This window comes from Diadema setosum, chromosome 15 (assembly GCF_964275005.1).
Source record: "Diadema setosum chromosome 15, eeDiaSeto1, whole genome shotgun sequence".
In the NCBI taxonomy this organism is placed as follows: domain Eukaryota; kingdom Metazoa; phylum Echinodermata; class Echinoidea; order Diadematoida; family Diadematidae; genus Diadema; species Diadema setosum.
The window spans coordinates 3,963,551-3,986,968 of NC_092699.1; the positions used below are offsets into that span (position 1 = coordinate 3,963,551).

At 38.1% G+C, this 23,418-nt stretch overlaps 1 protein-coding gene across 1 annotated transcript; it reads left to right on the plus strand.

The window, feature by feature from the left end:
- Window positions 1–2,600: 2,600 nt before the first annotated feature.
- Window positions 2,601–13,479, plus strand: LOC140239180 (beta-lactamase domain-containing protein 2-like). The gene is made up of 8 exons (XM_072319062.1): window positions 2,601–2,743; window positions 3,616–3,779; window positions 6,774–6,910; window positions 9,240–9,471; window positions 9,660–9,850; window positions 11,192–11,275; window positions 12,323–12,490; window positions 13,294–13,479. Exons 1-8 carry the CDS (start codon window positions 2,601–2,603, stop codon window positions 13,477–13,479), a joined length of 1,305 nt encoding a protein of 434 aa, XP_072175163.1.
- The last annotated feature ends 9,939 nt before the right edge of the window (window positions 13,480–23,418 follow it).

A 23,418-nucleotide genomic window follows, 5' to 3' on the forward strand; every position in this document is an offset into this window, starting at 1 on the left:
TGGCGAGAACGACACGAGTAGCCTAGCCCTAGGCCAAGGACGAGAGTGACACTGTCCACGGGGGCTGTTGCTCGCTCATGCACAGGAGTGGTCTAGAGACCTGCATTTCATCATTTTTTTAAACCTTTTGGTTGTTCACTTGGGTTAGTGCTCCAAAAATTCGTTTCTCTAAAGAAACTCAACCAAAAGGTTGCATCAGGGCTATTCTTTAGTAAATATTAGATCTAAATGGTGATGCTAATTTAGTTTTCATTTAGATTTAGAACTCGATGATATCCCATTTTCTTTGCTCATTTTTCAAATAATAAATTATTTAGAACTGTACTTAAATTCTGATGTACTGCATTCACCATTGTAAATACATGTATCAATGAAAAAGAGCCCGCTGAGCAGGTGTTTCATTCTATCCTTTTCATTTCCTCCCTATTGTTTTGGTTTCCTTCCTGTCACTTCCTTCTTTGACCCTGGATGGAAGAAAAAAAAATGCCATCTTGCCATGTAAAGACAGAATACATACCATCATGAAATATTATGACATTAGAATAGTTTTAAAAGATTATGTAAGTCATCAAAATTCTTGTGTGTGAAAATAGATAATAAATAAAAGGTGATTTCTTACAAAGCAGTTCTTTCAAATGTCCAACAGCCTCAGAACAGCTTCGATAATGAAGCTAGTGAAATCTGAAAACTATCGTGGCAAAAAGTGATATTGATAGGGATTTTTGTTTAAATTTGTCTAGTTTTATTGGATTAGGTCATGAAACTATGCCACCGATAAAATCACAATCGATCTCAATTTGAACAGAGGCAGTAGGGTAGGAAAGACTCAGCAAACAGCTGATTATTTATGCGTCGTATCCATGGGCAACTGCGGGGTGACTGCAAGAAGACGCACGAAGTTTAGACTTGAGTCAAGAACTATTATTTATTATTAATTTTTTATTCAAAATATTTTTTCTTTGGATTGCAAAAAAAAAGTCAAAATATTTCATATTACGCTTCTAAAATGTATCATGAATATATGAAGTATTTTTATTGTGATGTCATGAAGAATTAGAATTATTATGAATATATAAATACTAGACGGGCTGAACAATGAAGGCTAATTTTGCTCCAAGAATTTGCAGCCCACCGTACCTGCTGGTGGTGCATTCCTAGCGTTCTTGCCGCACTCTCCCAGCCACGTACGTACACGCATGCATGCAAAAGTCACATAGAGTACACATTTAGCTACTTCACCGATCTCACTCCTGATCTCTTGCAAAGAAAACCTTCACAAGTGTAGAAAATTCTCTCGAAACTAAGCCAGACATGAATTTGGAACATACTAGTACATTACAGTGTCAAGACCTTTTCAGTGGACTTTGATTTCGCTATTTGTCTGTTTAGCTCTTGAATGTACGACTTCTTACGTCCGATTTGTTTTTTACCTCACCACGTTGCACGTGTGCTGTTTTTTCAACCCCATGCTTCCTCCGTATGCACACATGTTGTAAACACACACAAGCCACCGGTGTAGCGGCAGTTTTTTGCTCTAAAACAGTATCCGCCGGCGGTTATCGTTTCAATCGGCAGTTATCGTTCCGACATGGGCTAAAATCTGCCGCGATAAGTTACGGCAGATACTGTACAGCGGCGGATTTTGTACATACCAAAGAGATTTTCCGTAGTGAGGAGAAAAATCTCTTTGGTACGTAGACTACGAGTCGAGTACTACGCTGTATAGCGTTGCTTAACCTGCCGCGTGCACGTGATCTTCCAAGCCATACCATAGTCTTGAATATTCATTAGCACAGTAGCCAATAACAGAGGCCGTCTTATGAAAACTGCCCCGTGTACAAAGTGAATGGCAAAAAAAGTGTGTCAGAAAGAGTGTGTCAGATAAAGTGGGTCAGGAAATGGCGTAACCCGAGGTGGAGGGAGGGACTGTAAGGGATAGAATGTTTCGATGTTTCTTCCCTTCCATGTAAGCCAGGAAGCTTTTGCATTTTCAGAATTAAAAAAAATGATCGATTTGTTGTACACCACTGGTGGAATATATTATGGAAAATTTTCATTCTTTTACACCATTTTGAACATGTTCCCATGATCACACAAAATCCATCAAAAATGCCATAAAAAGAATATAATTTTAAAAAGATCAAAGGGGGAGGGGATGGAGGAGGGGCAGAAAGTCCTAGAAAAATTCAGGGGGGGGGGGAGGGGGGGGGGGGGGGGGGACTCGTTCCCATCTACGCCCGCCCCCCGTCTCCGATCGCCGCCTGTACGCATTACCAATGATTACAGGAAGCATTCATGAGCTAGCGCGAGGCACAACATTCGTGTATCGCACTTACGTGCGTAAAGGGCCCGGGTATTACAGAGTCTGGTAGGTCGATGCTATATGCGTACCTCCCCCTTCCGGGTAAATACTTTGCATAAGTTAGCATAAATCCTTTTGCAAAACAATCAAGCCGATTCCGCTGCAGTGCAAACAACCTGTTCTTTAATCAAACGATAAGACAGGGCATGGGACTGGTACTCCATTCTCATTCATTCTTGGTCGTATACTGACTCACATTTCTTGGAGTGAACTCACTCTGCCAAGTAATACTGCAATCATGGGGCTGATGAAGAATGCTGCCCTTATGGGCGTGACAGCCGTCTTGGTGGTGTTCCTGCCAAGATTCTTTCAGACTCCACCACCTGTCATCACAGAGGGTTATGTAGCTCCTGGATTCGAAGACGTCCTAGAGGCATTCAGGTGAGTCGTCGTTAAAAGTGTATTCATATGGCTTCCTGTTTAAAAAGGCCTTATTCACTCAGATCATAAGTGTGACCAGTTCCATATTGCATTCTAAACCCCCATAGACTTAATACACAGGCCACCAGGTTCCCGTAGGCGTAGGGAGCGGGTTAACATATATCTACCAGTTAATGCAAACCAAATACAGGTTATTTTGTTCGGATTCTCTGTTACATGATGAAGCAACGTCAGCAGTATCCATTCTCCTCGTAAAGATATATGGTAGTACGAAAACTGATTTCTCTATAAGCAAAGATAAGCGAAAACTGAGTGGATATCGGTTTAAAATAATATTGTGGGTTACATGTCACAGTTAGCATGTATAGTGTCGGTTATATTGTAGGGCCTAAACATGTCATAGAAAGAAATAAAAAAATACATTAAAAATATATCAGTCTACTTCTTTCACGGACCAGCATGTTTTGAGACCTATCTCGATCTGACACTATATTGGAAGTAGGGTCAATTACATGGCTTTGAATAGCTAAAAATGGTTGCAATCTGATACGGTGTTCCCTGAACACGGGCTAAATCGACACTTTTCAACCCGATTCCGGGTACACTCGAACAAAGATGATATCACAACATGCCTCCTTAGCATCGGCTTTAGTATATACAAGATATGCCCAAGATAAGGGAAAAGGGATCAGTGTGTAATTACAGAAGAAGAAATCGTTAACAGCAGAAGGAATTAAGCAAAAACTGAAACACAGATATCATATGTGAATGGATAAGGAACAGAGTTAGTTCTGGATCATATTCGGAGTTGATCTTTTAATTCATATTTATAATCTTCAAATGAAATAACTCTTGTTCTATCTTTGACACAGAGCAAATTTTGAGAGTGGTCGAGATCCCCGTACAGGAGGAGCGGCATTTGCTGCCTATCATCGGGGGAAGAAAGTCGTCGACATTTGGGGTGGATTCGCAGATTATGAGAGCAAGCAGAAATGGCGGCAAGACACCATCTCCATTTTCTTCTCATCAACGAAAGGTGAATTCCATTTTTTTTTTTAAATATGAAATGGCTGCAAAAATGATTGGTGTATAGTTTTCAATCAATAAGCTTCAGCTTCGTGTATTACTGATTCAATACATTTAATTCTCTAATTTTCATGTATATGCTTCATGTTGGATTATTTCCAATGACAACTGTGTTGAATGATTTATTCGTATTAATAGCTCTGTTCATTTGTATTCATACCCGTCAGAGAAATTCACTGCGACAACCAAAGGTACGCACAACATTAGCCCTGAACTCATTCCAAGTAAAATTTCCCAAACTATGGAATGCTCTTCCAGAAGACGTAAAGCATAGTTCTATTTTATCGCGATTTAAAAGATTGTCCTCTAAAGTATGGTGAACGAGAAAAAAAGGACGATATTCAAAAACAAGGTGATTTATACATTTCTGGAAAGCTGAAGTCTCTAGGAATATGGATAATTAACTTTCAGAAGGTAAGAACGTCTCCAGAACGATGGAGAGATGGTGTTTTGAGTCCCTTTTTAGACCACCTAAACCCGATATGACGGCGAAATTTTGGTGACCAAAATTATGACGTCACGAAATGTGCGCTGTGCTACCACTCCATCCACACAGTGGGCTCCGTTTTAGGAGGACCGTTGCGGACGTGGTTCGTTTGGGGCATATGTATGGAGAGGCAGTGTGCCCGTTTCCATGTATGCCTCAAACGAGTTGTGTCCGCAGCGGCCTTCCATACTAATTATCCGTCGCCTCTCCCTCACTTCTTCTACCACCCAGACTTTGCCACTGTCACTATCAGTGTCATTGTCACGGTCATCACTCAATTCACTCTCGATGTCAAACTCAAAGTCTTTCCGCACAATATAAGGTAAAAATTGGACGTTCTAATGTCTCAGCCGAGAAAGCAGAGGAGACTAAAGACAGGCCAGATATTGCATCCGCTCACCAAGAAATGCGTGCTGTATGAATGGAGGCCTCGATGTCCCGCTGCACTCGTTAAGGGTTTTGTTCATTTCGTGACGTCATATTTTAGGGCTCGAAAAAGACGGCTGTTCCGGAGCGAATATCAGTGAAGCAAATCAGTCAGTTTTAACTCTCGATTTCTCAGTGGCGCGAATATCTTTTAATATGTCACATTAAAAATCTGTTTAAGGAGGCAATTCCCTCTGCTTTGACACCTTCTTTTATTTGATTTTCTTGTTTTCAATGTCTCGTTTACCATGCTTTAACATGCTCCTTCCGAGGAAAATTGACAAATCTATTGTCATACTACTCATACTTTATACTCACATGAATGAAAATCATTGCTTGCGAGCACTACGTCTATAGTACATTTATCGCTTAAATACTCCCAACTTTCCAATCATACTCACCTTGTTTCATATATATATATATATAAATATATATATATATATATATATATATATATATATATATATACATTCATATATATATATATATATATATATATATATATATAAATGCATGCTGTTTTTTCCCTTTCCCAGTCCCACCAAACCAAAATGTACAAACTTGAAATGCATATTGATTCTTTTGCTTGTTTGTTTTACATGTATATTGATATTTAAGCATTACTATTCAATTCAATTCAATTCAATTCAATTCAACTTTATTTTCACCTCCATCAAAATGAACAAAGAAATTTATGTACATTGCATATACACGGGATATTTGTGATACAGAACAAAATTTGAGAAGGTACATAAGAAAATTATGAAAATGAAAAGTAGATGTGATTACATCTTTGTTAAATACATAAAGCGTATAATACAAGTCAACTAAGGATGAGGATGGAAGTGGAGGGTCCCACTAAGAAGCAAAGCTTGTACGATATGGGACCCTCAGTAAAATACACAAAACATCAATGTAAAACACGATAAACGAACCGATGTCAACTGACATCAAAATGATTGGGAAGAGGAAAAAGAGAGAAAAGGAAAGGAAAAAAAGAGGAAAAAAGGAGAGGAAAAAAAGGGAGAAAAAAGAGGGAACTACAGCATGTGCCATCGTGGACGCAAGCAATCTGGATTTCATAATGTAAAATAAGTGATAAAATACAAGCTGGATTGAATGTAATGCAAAACATTTTTTATACGTAGTTATGTTGGTAAGAATGCAGGAGAAAAAAAAAAACACATCGTTATATTTAGAACACAGACAGGGACATAGTTTAATAGGAGGACTTATGTAAAAAAGAATGATGACTTGACTGAGATGATAAAGGGAAACTAACTCTGTTGGATGTTGTAAAGTTTCAATAAAAATGATTTTAATTTATTCTTAAAGGAATTCAGAGATTGAACTATAAGGACTGCTTCTCCTGGGATTCCCACAATCAAGTTTGATTGTTTTCTGTTTTGTTCATGTTTACTTTGTATATGGTTATGTATCTTTGTGTGTCTTTTTATTGTATACCTTTAATGCCTGAATAACCTAGAATCACAATAATCGTATTGTACACGTTACAGGCCGTACAATACCCATGCATAATGATTATGGGAAACCTGTCATCAAACTTTCTGACAGGATTTGGAAATCGGAAGAAACTTGGTTGGAAATATTCCGTTGAGATTTACCAACATAACAGACGTCAAACGATACAAATAATCTTATTTATTATCATTATTATTTATTTATTTATTTTTTTTTTGGGGGGGGGGTGTATGTGTGTTCTTACCTATATAGCAAGAAAAACTGCAGAACATTTCAGGAGAGAAGCAAAGAGTGCTCCCCATGACCTATTGCTGTATGTACTAAGTACTCTCATCGTTCTCGTTATACTCTTTCTTGTTGTTTTTACTGCAAACAAAAAGAGAAATAGACCTCTTATTTTTTATATTATGTTTTGTTTACACGTAAAGGCGCGGTATTTGATCACTTTGCCTTCATTTAATCACTGGATATGACCCTTCTTTATCAATAGTAGTCAAAGAGGTTGTTTCTTAAATCCCCGTTTCCCTTGTTGTCTTTCCCCCGATGTAGGAGTTGCGTCAGTGTGCATCGCCACGCTCGTAGATCGAGGTTTGCTGGACTACAACAAACCAGTCGCCCTCTATTGGCCGGAATTCGCACAGAAGGGCAAAGAGAAGGTTACCGTCAAAGACATGATGGAGCATAAGGTCATTAAACTTTTTTTTTTTTTTGTATGCCTGAAGGGCCTGATAAAAAATACGTCACAAAAATTTCTGAGCACTTAACAGTTAGTCGTATAAGGATTAATATTGTATAAGCCTAAACAGTGAGAATTTTATCACAATCGAATGAAAATTAGAGAAGTTATGAAGTAATTAAGTTCTATAAATTTTCTGAAACAATTTCTCCAACAGTCCATAATTATGAATATGCAAACTAGTGGGTTGATGTTGTCAAGATCACCACAAACTTGTATATTATGGTTCATAAACAAAATTCATGAAATATTAATTTTTTTTTTCACACGTACAGTAATTAGGACCCAGTCTCAAATTCTACTATACTTGATTGATCTTTGATGGTATTCAGTCAGGAATACCGCTTTCTTTTAAACTTTTATGGCAGGAGAATTAGGTTCGTCTGGATTGTTTGTTTGTTTGTTTATTTGAAGAGTTTGTTTGCAAAAACCGATAAGTCCATATTTGTCAAATGGATATATTTGCGATTAAAGGTTAAGAAAAATAAAGAGAATAATAAGAAAATTTTTGCTTCTTTTGACCATAACTTCAAAAATATACCTTTGTATGTAGTGACCAATATATCATTTAAAGGGATCGTATAGTTTTGGTCGAGACCCAATTTCAGGTTTCTAACATTTTTTGGTGAGATAATGAGAAACCTCTTACGAAATATGAAAGAGCATGTAATTCCATGAGGAATTTAACGTTTATTTGATGAAAATTGATTTTGAAATGGCTGAGATATCCAAAACAGAGCGATTCTATAAGGTGTGGGACCCACATTTTATTACGATCGCTTTGTTTTACTTGTTTTTTGATGTTTCAGTCATTCCAAACCCGATTTTCATCAAATAAACTTTGAATTCCTCTTAAAGTGGTATGCTCTGTGTTCTTTCATAAGTGTTTTCTTGGTATCTCACAAAAAGTAAAAAAGCCCGATTCTCATCTCCACCAATGCTGTACTATCCCTTTAAAAGGCATTATTTTTTACTTTATGACAAAGACCGTACTTCAAAATCTTCAAAAATGGACTTATTGGTTTTTGCAAACAAACTCTTCATTTGTTTGTTTGTTTGTTTATTTGTTTGTTTGTTTTTGCAAGATCAATGGGCAATAATTGTAAGGTGATGACAACGTCATCGTCAGTTATTGTGCTTATACAATTTGACTTATTCTTCTAACACTAATTTTTGGATGGTCTTAAATTCAAAATCTAGTGTCCACATACGATGTCACGTACCCATGTTGATGGTACCCTTATGATCAGAAACATTTACTCCTAACCTGCTGAAACATTTAACTCCCGTCACGTGTGTCAGAGGATAGAGTAGCATGTTGTAGTGTATTTTGATTTTGTGCTATATTTCTTTAAGTAGGAGAGGGGGTCAGCGGTCTTTTTCTTGTACTAAGGTTCCTTGACGGACAAAAGATGTATCTTTACACTAAATGGAAGAAAACATTTTCAGTGCATGTAACTGAAAATTGTCTTGCATAAGTATCCCGTTTCCCAATACAAGCAAGCAACCAAGCAATCAAACAAACTAAAATCCGAACAAATTAAAGGGGCGAAAGAAAGAATTCTGCGTATGTGGGCACGTCTCCCTCCGGGCAGTGTCTAAATCCGGAGTTTTAGGAAACAATCAAGTTTCCTATAGTTCCTGTTTTTATCTGCAGAATATACGATGTAAAAGGGTAAACATTACTGAACAATATATAAGCTTGATGGTACTACGCAATCATATTTTTGAAACACACATACACACACAAATGTAATTAAATGATTATGCAATTGAAAATAATAGGCCAACTGGGTCCCTTTTCATAAAGCTGTTCTTAAAGTTACGCACAAATTTACGAACGACTAGAATATGGCAAGTCAAGCGTGTTTCCTAATCATTGTTGATTTCAGTAGCTGATGTTGAAATTTGCAGATGAGAATGATTATTCCTACATGTTAACACAGGTTTTTAGTTGATGTGATTTTGCCGCAATGTATAGAAGTAGGTGTATTGACATACTTGCAGGCCTATACAGTCGTACTTTGTTAAGGCGGAAGGGGAAAATGGGTACGCATAATAATATTGGCACTTCATATTCCACTCGTTTGTAAAGTCATGCACAACTTTATGAACAGCTTCATGAAACAGGGCCTTAGATTGTAAAAGGTAGGTCGCATTAATCTTGCTATCACATTCTAATGATTTAACCGATTCTTACGTGGATGATTAAAAAAAAAGATAGCATGTAAGAAATTAGTGATTGACCCATGATTGAAGTAATTTTACTCACCTTTCAGGCGGGGCTTGCCGTATCCGCACCACCTGGTTTGAGCCTGGACTTGCTACAAGACGTTGCCAAGGCGGGAGAACTCATGGCAAGAACAGGGCCACAGTGGGAGTATGATGGCCACACCCATGGTTACCATGGTTTCACATTTGGACCACTAACCAATGAGCTTTTGCGGCGAGTTGACCCTCAACATCGAACTCTGGGACAATTTTTCAAGGAGGAGATAGCAGAGCCTTTCGGTAATGTCGATTTATAGCACGTTCAGTCAGTAAAATTGCTTGTTATTCACACACACAAACACAACACACAAAAACACACACATTTTCTATACTTAGAGGTGATCGTTAACATTTTTCTCGTGTTATTCCGAGGGTTCGTTATTTCGAAGGTTCGTAAATCCGAAAATGAAGTTATGATTTTCTTGCAGGCATAGATTTCCACATCGGTCTTCCATTCGAAAGCAACCACCGTGTAGCCCGTCTTCTCGTCGACCGTCGCCCGATGTTCTTACAATTCCTGGACAGTATACAGACCCCGGATGGCAGACAAACTATACTTCATATGATAAACTCGAACGCCATTGGAAATATGATGAGTAATGCAAACAAAATGGAAGATGTGAGTGGGAAGAATGTAGAATGCAAGCATATATTTGCGGAAGGCACACACACACACATTCAAGCATACTCACATATTATATTATTGCAAACCCTAATGGAAAGAACACAGTGCCCACAGTGTGAGATACACAGTGTGAAACACAGTGTGAACATAGTGTGAAATCTCTTTTCACAGTTAAATTCGAGTGTATTAACAGTTTGAACACAATGTGAGTCATCAATTCACAGTGTGAAACAAAGCATAACTATGTGAACACTCTGAAAAAAACCACTGTAAAGTCATCTTCATTCTGTTAGATTCGAGTGTCATTTTGACATAGTCGACTATGTGAGCACACTGTGAGCACACTGTGGGACAGTGTTCTTTTCAGTAGGGAAGGTCAAAGATTTGCGATTTGTTTACAAGCCCTCTTTGCCCTCGTTAGGTAAGACATCACTCTTTTTTGTTAGTTTTCTCACTCCATTCTTCTGTTCTCAAAAACTTGATGACAGATCGTATTGCAAGTTACGAAAAAAAAAAAATATATTTCATAAATCTGAATTGGGCATTCATGTCACAATTACACCAAAGGCTAGGAGTGGTTTACTATCACAAACTTATATTAGGCAGCCCCATCTCTCCTGAGGAAACTTCGTATTTTTACAGCTTGTTCTTCCGTCAATCTCTCTTTTTTGTGCAGGATAGCCCTGCTGGAAAGAACACAGTGTCCCACAACGTGAAACACTATGTGAAACACAGTGTGAGAACACTGAGTGGACACAGTGTGAAATCTCTTCATATTGTTAAATTCGAGCGTTTTAACATTGCGAACACATTGTGGATCATCAAGTCACAGTGTGAAACAGAACATTACTATGTGAACACAGTGTGAAAAACGAGACCACAATGTGAAATGATCTTCACACTACTAAATTCGAGAGTTTTCACGCATCCGACAATATGAAAAACATTCTGAACACACTGTGGGACAATGTGTCATTTGCAGTAGGGTATTGTGCTACCGAAGGTCTCAATTACTCAAAACAGTTGGGTACAATGTGAATACAACGTGTACCTACCAATTGATGTCTTTCTCATTTCAGTGAAACATGTACCGTTCTGTTGACTTAATACTGATAGAGAGTGTTTCACGTTAGCCTTGCACTTTATCAAGGATATGAGAACTAATCTTTCCGTCAACTTTAAAAGTATAAAGAAAGTAATTTGCATGTAATACCAACTCTGGAGAGGTGCGCCTAACTATAATTCCACAAAGTGTGCATTACGATACCCACACACACTCTTATTGACATCATTGCCACCTGATTTCATAATAAATGTTTGTGTTGTTTTGGACAGTTGGGAGTCTTTAACGATCCCGCCTACAGAGCCATCGAGTTGCCGTCAGTAAATGGGATCGGGTCTGCGGCTGGTCTTGCAAAGGTAACGATGGCGACTAATAACTGTAATAATTATCACTATAATGTTGACATGAAAATGATGAGGGGAATGATAATCATATCCTCCTGTTGATTATGATAATGATCAGATATTAGATGGTGGTCAAAAAACACATAATGCCTATAAGAGATTCGTTAAGTGAAGCCTTCAGGATGTATTCCAAATCTGCGATCGTTATCTTCAGCTTGCATGGTGTTATTTGCGATTTGTCGTGATTTGGCCAGCTGGCTTTCGATACACGAAATTCCCTGCCAAAATGATCACTAGTCTTGATGGAATGTTTGATTACAAGGGGAAAGAACGCATAATATTCATTCAGGGTTGCCCGGGTCCGATACTAATCCCTGTCATGCCTGCGGTATTTGACAAACATTCTCCAAAGCGAATAAAAGAAAAATAGAACGAGCGAATAGAGAGAGCAAGTTCTATCAAAAGCAGATATAATATCAAGGGTTTGTTCGCAAAAACCGATAAGTCCATTTTTGAAGATTTTGAAGTCCGGTCTCTGTCATAAAGTACAAAATAATACCTTTTAAATGATATATTGGTCATTACAATCGTGGTCACATAAATTAACATTTTTGAATTTATGGTCAAAAGAAGCCAAAATTTTCTTACAATTCTTTTTATTTTTCTTGACCTTTAATCGCAAATATCTCCATTTGGCAAATATGGACTTTTCGGTTTGTGCAAACAAACTCTTCATATTGCCCCCTTAGCACTGAAGGCGCCATCATGTCAGGAAATGTAAAATCATAATCAACCTTTATGTCTCATTAACACCACCTATCCATCAAGTTTGATGCTTCCACTACGACTTACCTAATATTGTGTACCTTAAGCTTCTCTACTTGCACTCGCAAGGTAAAACTCAGACTAATAGTAGGTGGATATTAATTTGATCGAGTGATTCAATTATACAATGTATATGAATCTCATATCTGCTCCATTTCAAGCTTTGAACGTGTTGAATCTAAACACACAGTGATGTGTATAATTATGTCAATGTCATGACGTTTTGTTTTTCAGCTGTATGGAATAATTTCATCTGGTGGCATAGACCCAGTTACTAACAGAACTCTGCTGTCAAAGGAGAGAATCGACGATTTTCTGAATTTTGAGCCTCCTTCTGTCGACAGAACTCTCGGCATTCCTCTTTCCTTCAGTCGCGGGATGATCAAAATTGATAAGTTTGTTGTGAGTGGTCAATCAGTTCGTATTGTATAGCAAATGACTTATGCTACTTATTACTAGTTTCGTGCTTGAACGTAATGTCCCCTAGAGTGACTAAATTTTGTCGACCATTTAGTAATATATACGCCTTATTTGTTTCGATGATATCATTTACATTATTTTCTACGCTTTTCCGCACATTGGTTCGTCAAAGTTGGGACATACTTCAGCTTTAATAATGTAGGTTAGCCTTCAGGTGGACAACTGTCTCCGATGGCCATTGTGCATACAGTATCAAGGCCCTCAGCGCTGGTATTTGATAAGATAGAGAAATGGGATAAGAATTACAAAACACATGTATTCAGAAGGTCTTAATAGAATGTCATAATTATGTTTTTGTATTACTTGGTACTCGTTACATTCTCTGTAATCACGTTCGATTGATATACAGGGAATAAAGCTAAAACATTGTGCTTTGGAGGTGCGGGTATCACAAATGAGTGTTTTTTAAAAGAAGTTTAGTGTTTATTATGTCCATGGATATAGGAATATCAACTGAATCTGGAACCTGATTACGAGAGGTATTGGCAAACACCTTGGGTAGCCTCTTTGTTCTCCATGGTGTACACAATAACATTCTGGTTACAAAGACTGTATGTATAGCTATCGCAATTTAATGAACATAATGTATACGTGTAAGAACTATTATTTCCTAATTATTTCTAAACGTACATCCAGGATCGGATTAATACCTGCGATTGTAATACCTATAATGAGTTTTACTGATTTCTCTTATAGACTAGCCTGATTTATTCTTCTTTTTGTAGGACGGAGTGACAATGTTTGGGCACCCAGGAGCTGGCGGACAACACGGTTGTGCAGACCCGGGGCATCAAGTTGGATTCGCCTACCTCAGTAGCACCATGCTTCCATACCTTCTGGGTGAAGATCCTCGGTCTAATCAACTCGTTCAGAGTCTTTACAGATGTGTTCAAAAACTTGAAAATCAGTAATTTCTCATTTTTACAGTTTACACAAACAATACTTTCTTTTTTTCTTAAACTGATCAAGCTGTTTTGTACATATTCCATTCATAATAATTGAAATATTTCACAGCGTAATAATTAGCCAACCTAAATGCAATATTGGAGACAACTTATCTTTAAGAAAACATTCATAAGTACTAACTACGTAAACCCATTTCTTTGTAAACATCCTAAGGAAATCAGGTGGCCTAAATCTGCAGGACAAATTTCTCTTAAACAATTCTAAACAAACAAAAACAAGATTATTATCATATAATGAACTTGAGAAAACAATGTTTACATAAGCTGCTTTGTGATTAGATAGTTGAAATGTTTACATGAAAGAAAGAATACACTGTACAATATTTTTTAAAGCGTTGCGACGAGCACGTATAAAGGCGTACATTGGATCATAATGATTCTTTTGAATAAACAGAAAAAAAATGGAGTCAATTCGTGATGTTTATTCAATTGCGTGAAAGAAAAGGACATACACGTAACGAAAATGAGTTCATTTAGAAGTACATTCATCAAAACTTTCTGAAAGTGCAAACTGGGATGTACACTTGAGAAAAGACCGCAGAAATCCCACACTTCTCTATACAGAAGGAACAAACAATGAAGGAAAGGGATGGAAAAAGGGTCGTTGTAATAACATCTTGAAACGTTTTGATAGTGGTAATTTTATTACGGTGTCTGAATAATATCTCCAAATTTTTTGAACCTTGAAAGGTATCTCTGAAGGATATGAAAATGAAAATGCCACTTACATAAATTAGATTACAATAAAGGTAACTGTAACGATCCGAGGAAGGTACAAATGAAATATCGTTGAAGTATTAAAGGGGAAATCCAGTCCAAGTATCATTTAGTCTGATAAGAAAGAGCAAAATATTTCGAGTTCAACGGTGTAGATTTGATCGAAATCGGATGAAAAATAAGGAGGTTATGACATTTAGAAGTTTCGCTTTTTTTTTGGGGGGGGGGGTGGGGGCAGTTCATCAACAATCAATATAAATATGCAAATGGAAAAGTGACCATGTCATGCTCTTACAACCTATCATATATTTTGTACATAACATTTTGAAATTTGTAGTTTTTCATTCAAACGCAATTATGCCCGAGGCTCAAATCCTCATACCTCTAACTGATCACTACTTTGAAGCTATTCAACCATGAGTAACGTCATGTTTCAGACTTCAATGACAGAAACATTGACTTTTTTTTTTTTTTTTTGGTACACGTTCAATGGAAAATTGTGAGGGTAAAACATGGTTAGTTCACTCAATTGCATATTCATACCTACTGTACAAGAACTGTTTTGGAGAAATTATCAAAACTTGAAAATTTCATAACATTTCTTATTTGTCATCCGATTTCATTCAAATTCTTAACGTTGAACACGTATAATCTTATTATTTTGTTTATCAGACTAACTTATATTTGGACTAGATATCAATCAGGTTTCATCCTGTCTGCCTGTGTGCATGTGTGTTAATTCATTTTGAATGAAGAACGTAACACCGTCCCTCTACCATAGTGGTCCTATCTATACACCGGAGAGAGTTTCACCGTATCTACCGAGATGAATGCACGCATCAAATCACAGAGTGCCCATATTACACGCTAACATTTCTGAGTAATAGTACAAGTACTAGACGCCATATATTCGCAGTAACGTAACAATAACGTGACCCAGCAATAATAACATGCTTTTCTGGCATTCGACATGGCACACTCCTGAATTCCAGAGAACAAAATAAACATTACATCCCACGGGGATGAGATGTCATTTCCCGAGACACAAGCAACCGCTTCAGCAGTATGAAATCGATCTTGAAGTGCATTTTCTCGCGCTAAAAATGTGTTTTTAAATTTATCATAACTAAAACACACAACCCAAATAAAGCTGCAAACAGCAATTCAACTGATTTGCGTTATTGCCACATGTAAATATAAAGGTACATGTATTATATGATATACAATGAACATGTATAATTATAGTGGTAACATTATGCCGATGAACAGGACGTTTGTTTATGTCATGTTTGGAACGATTTATGGGTGACACAATGATGACAAAATAATGATGTCGCAGGTTGCCGGATATATCAGCTTTATTGGTGTGCAAAATCCGCTGGAATTATGCATAGGAATAAACAGACGGAAGGGTGTGGGATAGGATTGAATATGAAGTGAGATAACAAGCTATGGAATAAATAAAATGAAAATTGGAATGGACGCGATTGAGCCTAACAATTCTGAAACATATTTCAAGATTACAGAATATGTATTGATGGAAGATGCATCTCAAGAAGACACATATAGCACCTGGAACATTTTTGACGATTATATAATAATGAAATGATGGAGGATATACCATAAAGTAGACAACATATAACACAGTGTAACCAACCAGCGGAAATAAACTTCATGTTTGTTTGTGTAATTGACTTAGTACAGTGTACTTGATTCGCAGATGGGCATGATGGCTGGGTGTTATTTTTTATTTATTTATTTTATTTCATTTTATTATTTTTTTTTTTTTGTGGTGAGGCTGTTAGTTCGTATAGTTTTAGCTTTCGGCCCGAATCCCTCAACAGGGTCTGACGCTAGAAATACAATGTCTTGTGACAGTGATATTTTCAGTAATGTCTATGCAACAAGTATGCCATTCATAGTGTATAATAAAAATATAAAGAACACAAGCATTCGGATAGTGTAATGTAGAAAGTCATACTTGCATGTTGTGATGACCTGCGTTGGGTTAGGCTATTGGCCATCCGTCGTGGCGTGTGGTTAAACTGATCAGTGTCTGCTTTGTGCTGTGTTATGTCGGAGGGAGAGAGAGAGAGAGAGTGTGTGTGTGTGTGTGTTTGTGTGTGTTATATACAGCATATATATATATATATATATATATATATATTGTGACGAACTCGCCTTCTCGTCGTGAAGTAAGAGAGTGTATTCGACTGTTTGTACAAATGTCTCCGCGAGCCGTGTCAGGATGGCCGAGTAGGCGGGGTTCGTTTTGTTGCAGTTTACAACGATCCCTTTAAATTACTAAAACTACAAGTCTGTACGCTACCATGTATTATGTTGTGTCAGAAGCAGCTCACCAACACAAGCGGCACACATACCAAGTTCAGCATCACTTAAAGTATGTCACTCCCAAGCGTCACTTGTAGAGGATGTTAAATTGGTACACCTATTTTGTTACCAACTTTTGCTACCAAGTTCTGCTACCAACTTTTGCTACCAACTTTTGCTACCAACTCAATCACGCTAACGTGGAACACATTTCACAACTATGTGGTGGCACAGGTAATGTGATGACCGGGTAAAGTGCTGTATCGCACCGTTACCAACTTCCTCAGGCGACGACTGGAACTGGGATTGGGCACGGACTATGCGACAAGTCACATTACCATTATACCCGAAATCCAACGGCGACGACTGGAACTGGGATTGGGCACGGACTATGCGACAAGTCACATTACCAATATACCCGAAATCCAATGACTTGCTAGTTGGTCTTCTCGGGAACGGCGCTCCAACTCAGGAACATGTACCACCACTCTTCAAACTGTTGTATTGTGGTAGAATCCTCAAGAGGACACAGTGAAAGCAGCAATTCAGGAACACATGTACAGTTTATTACATACATATAGGAGTGAACATGAACAACACATTGGAAGTGTATCATACACGGGCTACTTGTGTCCCACAATGGCCAATTCATATGCCTCCCCTCCTATCGCGGATAAAGGAGGCAATCCCGCACGGCCGGAAGCGATGTGGAAAATACTCGCAGTAATCGTTCAAATTATTTACAATGTTGGCGTGGTTATTAAATTCGTACAACGATTATACATTTTAGCCGTATCTCTTGTACATGGTTACTTTAATTCGGCATGTATCATCGGTCTAAACCGGAGTTGGTATTAAAATAATCCAAACTTGTCCACGACAAACAAGTAACCACATATTAGATAATAAATGTTTAAACTCATCATGATGCACCGTCACCTTGAAACGTTTTTCCAACGTTTCGATATTGTGCCCCTTTCTATGTTATAGACACTATCGATCATAACAAATACTAATCGAACAGTTAAATCGAATCGGTTCCACCGAATTTCGTTACAATATATATAGGTATATATATATATATATATTGTGACGAACTCGCCTTCTCGTCGTGAAGTAAGAGAGTGTATTTGACTGTTTGTACAAATGTCTCCGCGAGCCGTGTCAGGATGGCCGAGTAGGCGGGGTTCGTTTTGTTGCAGTTTACAACGATCCCTTTAAATTACTAAAACTACAAGTCTGTACGCTACCATGTATTATGTTATGTCAGAAGCAGCTCACCAACACAAGCGGCACACATACCAAGTTCAGCATCACTTAGAGTATGTCACTCCCAAGCGTCACTTGTAGAGGATGTTAACTTGGTGTACTTATTTTGTTACCAACTTTTGCTACCAACTATTGCTACCAAATTCTGCTACCAAGTTTTGTTACCAACTTTTGCTACCAACTCAATCACGCTAACGTGGAACACCTTTCACAACCATATGGTGGCACAGGTGTCGTTTATGGCACGGGGTAAAGTGCTGTATCGCACTGTTACCAACTTCCTCAGGCGACGACTGGAACTTGGATTGGGCACGGACCATGCGACAAGTCACATTACCATTATGCCTGAATTCCAACGGCGACGACTGGAACTTGGATTGGGCACGGACCATGCGACAAGTCACATTACCAATATGCCTGAAATTCAATGACTTGCTAGTTAGTCTTCTCAGAAACATGTACCACCACTCTCCTCACTGATGTATTGTGGTAGAACCCTCAAGAAGACACAGTGAAGGCAGCAATACAGGAACACATGTACAGTTTATTACACATAGAAGTAAACATTAATAATACATCAGATGTATCATACACGGGCTGCTTGTTGCGGACTACGTCACACAACGGCCATTTTATATGCCTCTCCTCCTAACGCGGAATGAGGAGGCAATCCCGCACGGCTGTGAGCAAGGCCGAAAATACTCGCAGTAGTCATTCAAATTATTTACAATGTTGGCGTGGTTATTAAATTCGTACAACGATTATACATTTTAGCAGTATCTCTTGTACATGGTTACTTTAATTCGGCATGTATCATCGGTCTAAACCGGAGTTGGTATTAGAATAATCCAAACATGCCTATGACAAACAAGTAACCACATATTAAATAATAAATGTTAAAACTCATAATAATGCACTACCACATTAATATGTTTACCCAACGTTTCGATAGTGTGCCCCTTTCTATGCTATAGACACTATCGATCATAACAAATTATAATCGAAACGGTTAAATCGAAGCGGTTCCACCGAATTTCGTTACAATATATATAAATATATATATATATATATATATATATATATATATACACTTGGTGATTCTATCCTATGAAGAGTGCTCGATATCCTCAAAGGAAGAGCTCTAGACAGAAGTATTGGAACAAGTTCACTCGGTTGAACCTACTGTCAACCGAGTGAACTTGTTCCAATACTTCTGTCTGTTATATACAGATATACATATTGACCGATTCGGGTTCGTTGAGGGCAGCAGACATTTTACGGCACAGGGCGCAGCCATAGTGGGTGTATCAGCCGACCCCCCTGCTCTCCCCCACCCCCGGGCAACATGTTTACACGCACTTGTAACAAAGGTTCGCGCACTAGCAAGCATTCGCGCACTCAGTACGAGACGCCTATTGGCTAAAGAAGTTTTTCATTCTGCGCGCGTGCTAATGTAGGGAGAGGGGTGGGGGAGTGTGGGGGGGGGGGTCGGCTGATACACCCACTCAGTGCCGTATATTAAGAGAGTCTGGCCAACTCAGTTTTCGGCTTATGTGTTTTGAAGCCTGTGATTGGTCAAAAGCTGGTCCCGTGATCTACAGGCGCCATGTCGTTACCAAAGTCAATCACGCGGGCGTGAGCAGAGTTCATACGCAGTGCCCATTGTTCAACATGCGCAGCTACGCGTTAATATTGCTTGCCTTTTTAATTAACATCCCCAATATCAGTAACGGTGTGCAGTGTCCTTGGTCCCGTTGCATAAAACTTTTTTAGCAACCTTAAAAAATTCAGGTTCGGATTTGCCCAACCTGAATTTTTTAAGGTTGCTAACATAAGAATGTAAAATCCGTTGCATAAAAACTCTGGTTGGGAGCTTCCAACCAGAATTTTGTGATTACAACCGGAAAAAAAAAATCCGGTTGGAGTTTTATGCAACGGGCCCAAGTTGCCGTTGTCTATTTTATTGAAGTATACGAAAGATATTTTGATATCTTACTGCGATAAACTGAAAATTCGTCATGCCTTTCGTGCGCAGTATGGCGTTGCGCTATTAAACCGACCTGGCTCAAGTGTAATGATGCTCCGCTTTCCGACAGATCCAAAACGAAGGAAAGAAGTGGGAAATTAGAGTGTGACGGGAAAACTATATGATTTCTTTTTCTTTGGATTCCTCGCGGTGTCTTTCAGACTATCCAAGTTTTGATTCACATTAAGATTGTAGAGTGTCACCGCTATACTTATATATAACGTACGAAGTATCGCCGGAGGCATTGTCTGTCCTTCATTCGTAATCAATTTTATTGAAATCGTTGGCCATGAAACTTGACATGATTGTGTGCATAGTAGGAGTGGACGAAGTTTTTTTTTTTAGCATATAACATTTGTGTAAACATGCTCAAAGTGAACGGTCAAAATCATAATGGTTAAAATCTTAAAATACTGCCATTTCCCCCATATCTGTATACAATAATTTCTGAAGGTGAGTATATGTATTTCCAGACGAAACTTACTGCCCGACCGTGATTCTCTCAAGTTGTGATTTTTTTTTTTTTTTTTTTTTTTTTTGGGGGGGGGGGGGGGGGGTTGGGGTTGGGGGTCATGGGAGGTGGCAAAGGTCAAGGATCGATGTCAGGACATGTTAAAATTCTACTATCTATTGTTGAAATATTATTACCCAGTTCATCCGTACCTTGGAGATTATACCCAATGCACAAACTTAAAACCAAACGCGGTATTTGCATGCCGCCATTACTACACAATGACGCATAGGGAAAGATTTTGGCCATGATGGTCAAAAGTCAAGTGAAAATACTAAAATGCCAGTAATTTCCGCAGATTTGTAAAATAACCGCTTAAAGTATTGCCATGAAAATAGATTGGTCAACTTACGAGTAAAAAATGCTCAAATTCCTTAATACTTCTCTTTTGAATAAAACTCATCCATTTACACCTAGTTCAAGGAAAACAAACACTCGACGCATTAAATTTTGTGACAAATTGTTCTGCCTATATAGATCATATGTGAAACTGTCGTGTAGCATTGTCAAGGCGTACTCTACATCTGCTAAGAACAATGCAATATGGCGGAGGTATACCGGTCGCCATTTAGATATTTTCGTTTTTTAAAACTCATTTCATATCCATTCAATGGTCCTGATCATAGTTTATGTTTGGTACGGATGTCACTGAGGATATCCCTCATGATTTATCAAGGTACTTGTGCTTGTTCATTGTTCAATTACAGGTCTTTTTATGAAAATATTTTTAAACAATTTGAGATCATTTTACATACCATTATGCACTTGCCGATGACGTTTCATGTTGTATATACATTGTACATAGGTGTATTCCTCGGAATTAGGGCCTACTTATACTAGTAGGCCTTCATGTCAGTTTATGGTACTAAATAGGATCGTAATTGATGGTTATTTTATGTGCAAAACAGTAAAACTGTGAAATTCGTCTATCGTCTGTGCACAGTCCACAGCTAGAATTGTAAATATATATATATACATTGTATCATTTTGTTATACAATATTCTTGTTCCCTGGACAACTTGCTAAATATACTGTATAGCATAGGGGCCTATACAGTCTAGTGAAAGTTTACGACACGACATATACTGTGAATTCTTCTTTTATTATTTTATATTCAGGAATTATGTCCTTTAAACAGCTTCTCTATTGTTTATATACCTGTGTGCTTGCGTCTATTTGAATGTTTAAAAATGATTGATTGTTGACTTTGTTCAACATGGATGGAATGAATGAATGTCCCTCCCCCAACCTACACCCTTTTTCTCTCTCTCTCTCTATAAAAAAAAAAAAAAAAGTCAAGCAACACAGTGCCTTGCGCCTTTGGGACGCCTGCGCTAACCCCAAAGCGCACACGCTAAAACCATAAGCGCACTATACGCTGGGTAACGACATGGCGTTCAATTTATGAGTTGGCCAGACTCTCTTAATATACGGCACTGCACCCACTATGGCTGCGCCCATGCCAAAAATACACATAGCGCGTCACAGAATCGGTCAATATAATTATATATATATATGTACTTGCCTAAATGGACCTATACATATATCAATATAGGGACCTATAACAAGATCAGCTTTTTAGTAGGTCGATCCGTCACATTTCATGTTTGTATATTGTCTTCTCTTATATTCTTTGTAATTACGACGCTATGTCTCGTCTTATGTTCAGTCGATTGTATCATGTTATTTGAGTTTGAGATGTGGAACAATAAAATTAAATCAATCAAAGGTCAGCAAATAAAAGATAAAAAAAATACATGTACCCGCTGAATCTAAACTTACGTCTATATGAGAATTGTATTATATATTTGACATTACCACTGAACAATGCAAAAGACACATTCGAAATAATAACACACATAGGGAAACATAAAATGTGGATATGCACATCATGTGATTTAACACATTTGTTTATTTTGTATTTCCACTAAGCTAATAATCATTATCAATCACTAATCATTCATGACATTAAAGTGAAAGAAATGATAACGTATTGAAATGTCAAAAGCACAATTAAGATATACATGTACGTGTAAAGGAAAAATTACTTACACATGTTCTGTAAAGAATGCAAGGGGCTGTTTCTTAATTTATCCAAACGGAAATGGATACACACATGCACACGCGGTTTTATTTGCCACTTAAACTTACATCAAAGAAGTAAAACCAGGAGAGCAAGAACTTAATTTGTGACCCGCTACAACAAAAAGGTCCTAAAGTCGCGCCCGGTCGAAGCCGTGAAAATCGAGTTTGAAGTCAGAGCATCAAAATTGGTCAAAACTTATGATTTTCTAATTTTGACATATTATTGGAGTCTGACATGTCTTCTATCATCTGTCGAAATTTTGAAGCAAAATGATGAAGGGAAAGACCAAAAAATAGCGTTTTTCTGGGCCATGTTTTTTGGCGTTTCAACGAAACAGAAACTGGTTCGAAAATTTGGATTGAGCGCCACAGATAGGCTCCGCCCCTAACAACGACCAGAGTGATCTCATTGGTCAGTTTGCTGCTTGCCGCTAACCGAAGCGTGAAACTCGCACACTGCCCAGTCGACTGGTGCGTGGGGTGCGCTATGCCCAGCAAGCTAGGGAGCACACGTGCGTTCGTTTGTTTGTTGATTTTCTATTATACTTGAATTGCACAGAAAAACAATGCATGCGTAAGCGTGCCGCATCGATTACGTATTGATTTCCAAGTACAATACAGCTTACTTATACTGCACAGTTTAGCGTACACGTACCGTGATTTTTATAATAGCGATATTCAAAGAGAGCTTTATCGGTAATCCACGATATCGGCCTTTAGTGCACACTCACAGCGAAATTCATTCTTTTTATAGTGTTTGTATTTGTGTGTGTGTTTTTTTTTTAATCTTCGTTTAACGGATTGGTGAATTGCGTGTGATGAATCGAGGGGGGAATCGCGAGCGGCATGTTATTGCTGCTTTGGAGCATCTGTCCGATTCCAATCTACGGGGAAGCGCTGGGGAGGACGCGTGGCGAGATGTCATCACGGACTACTTTTGCAGTGC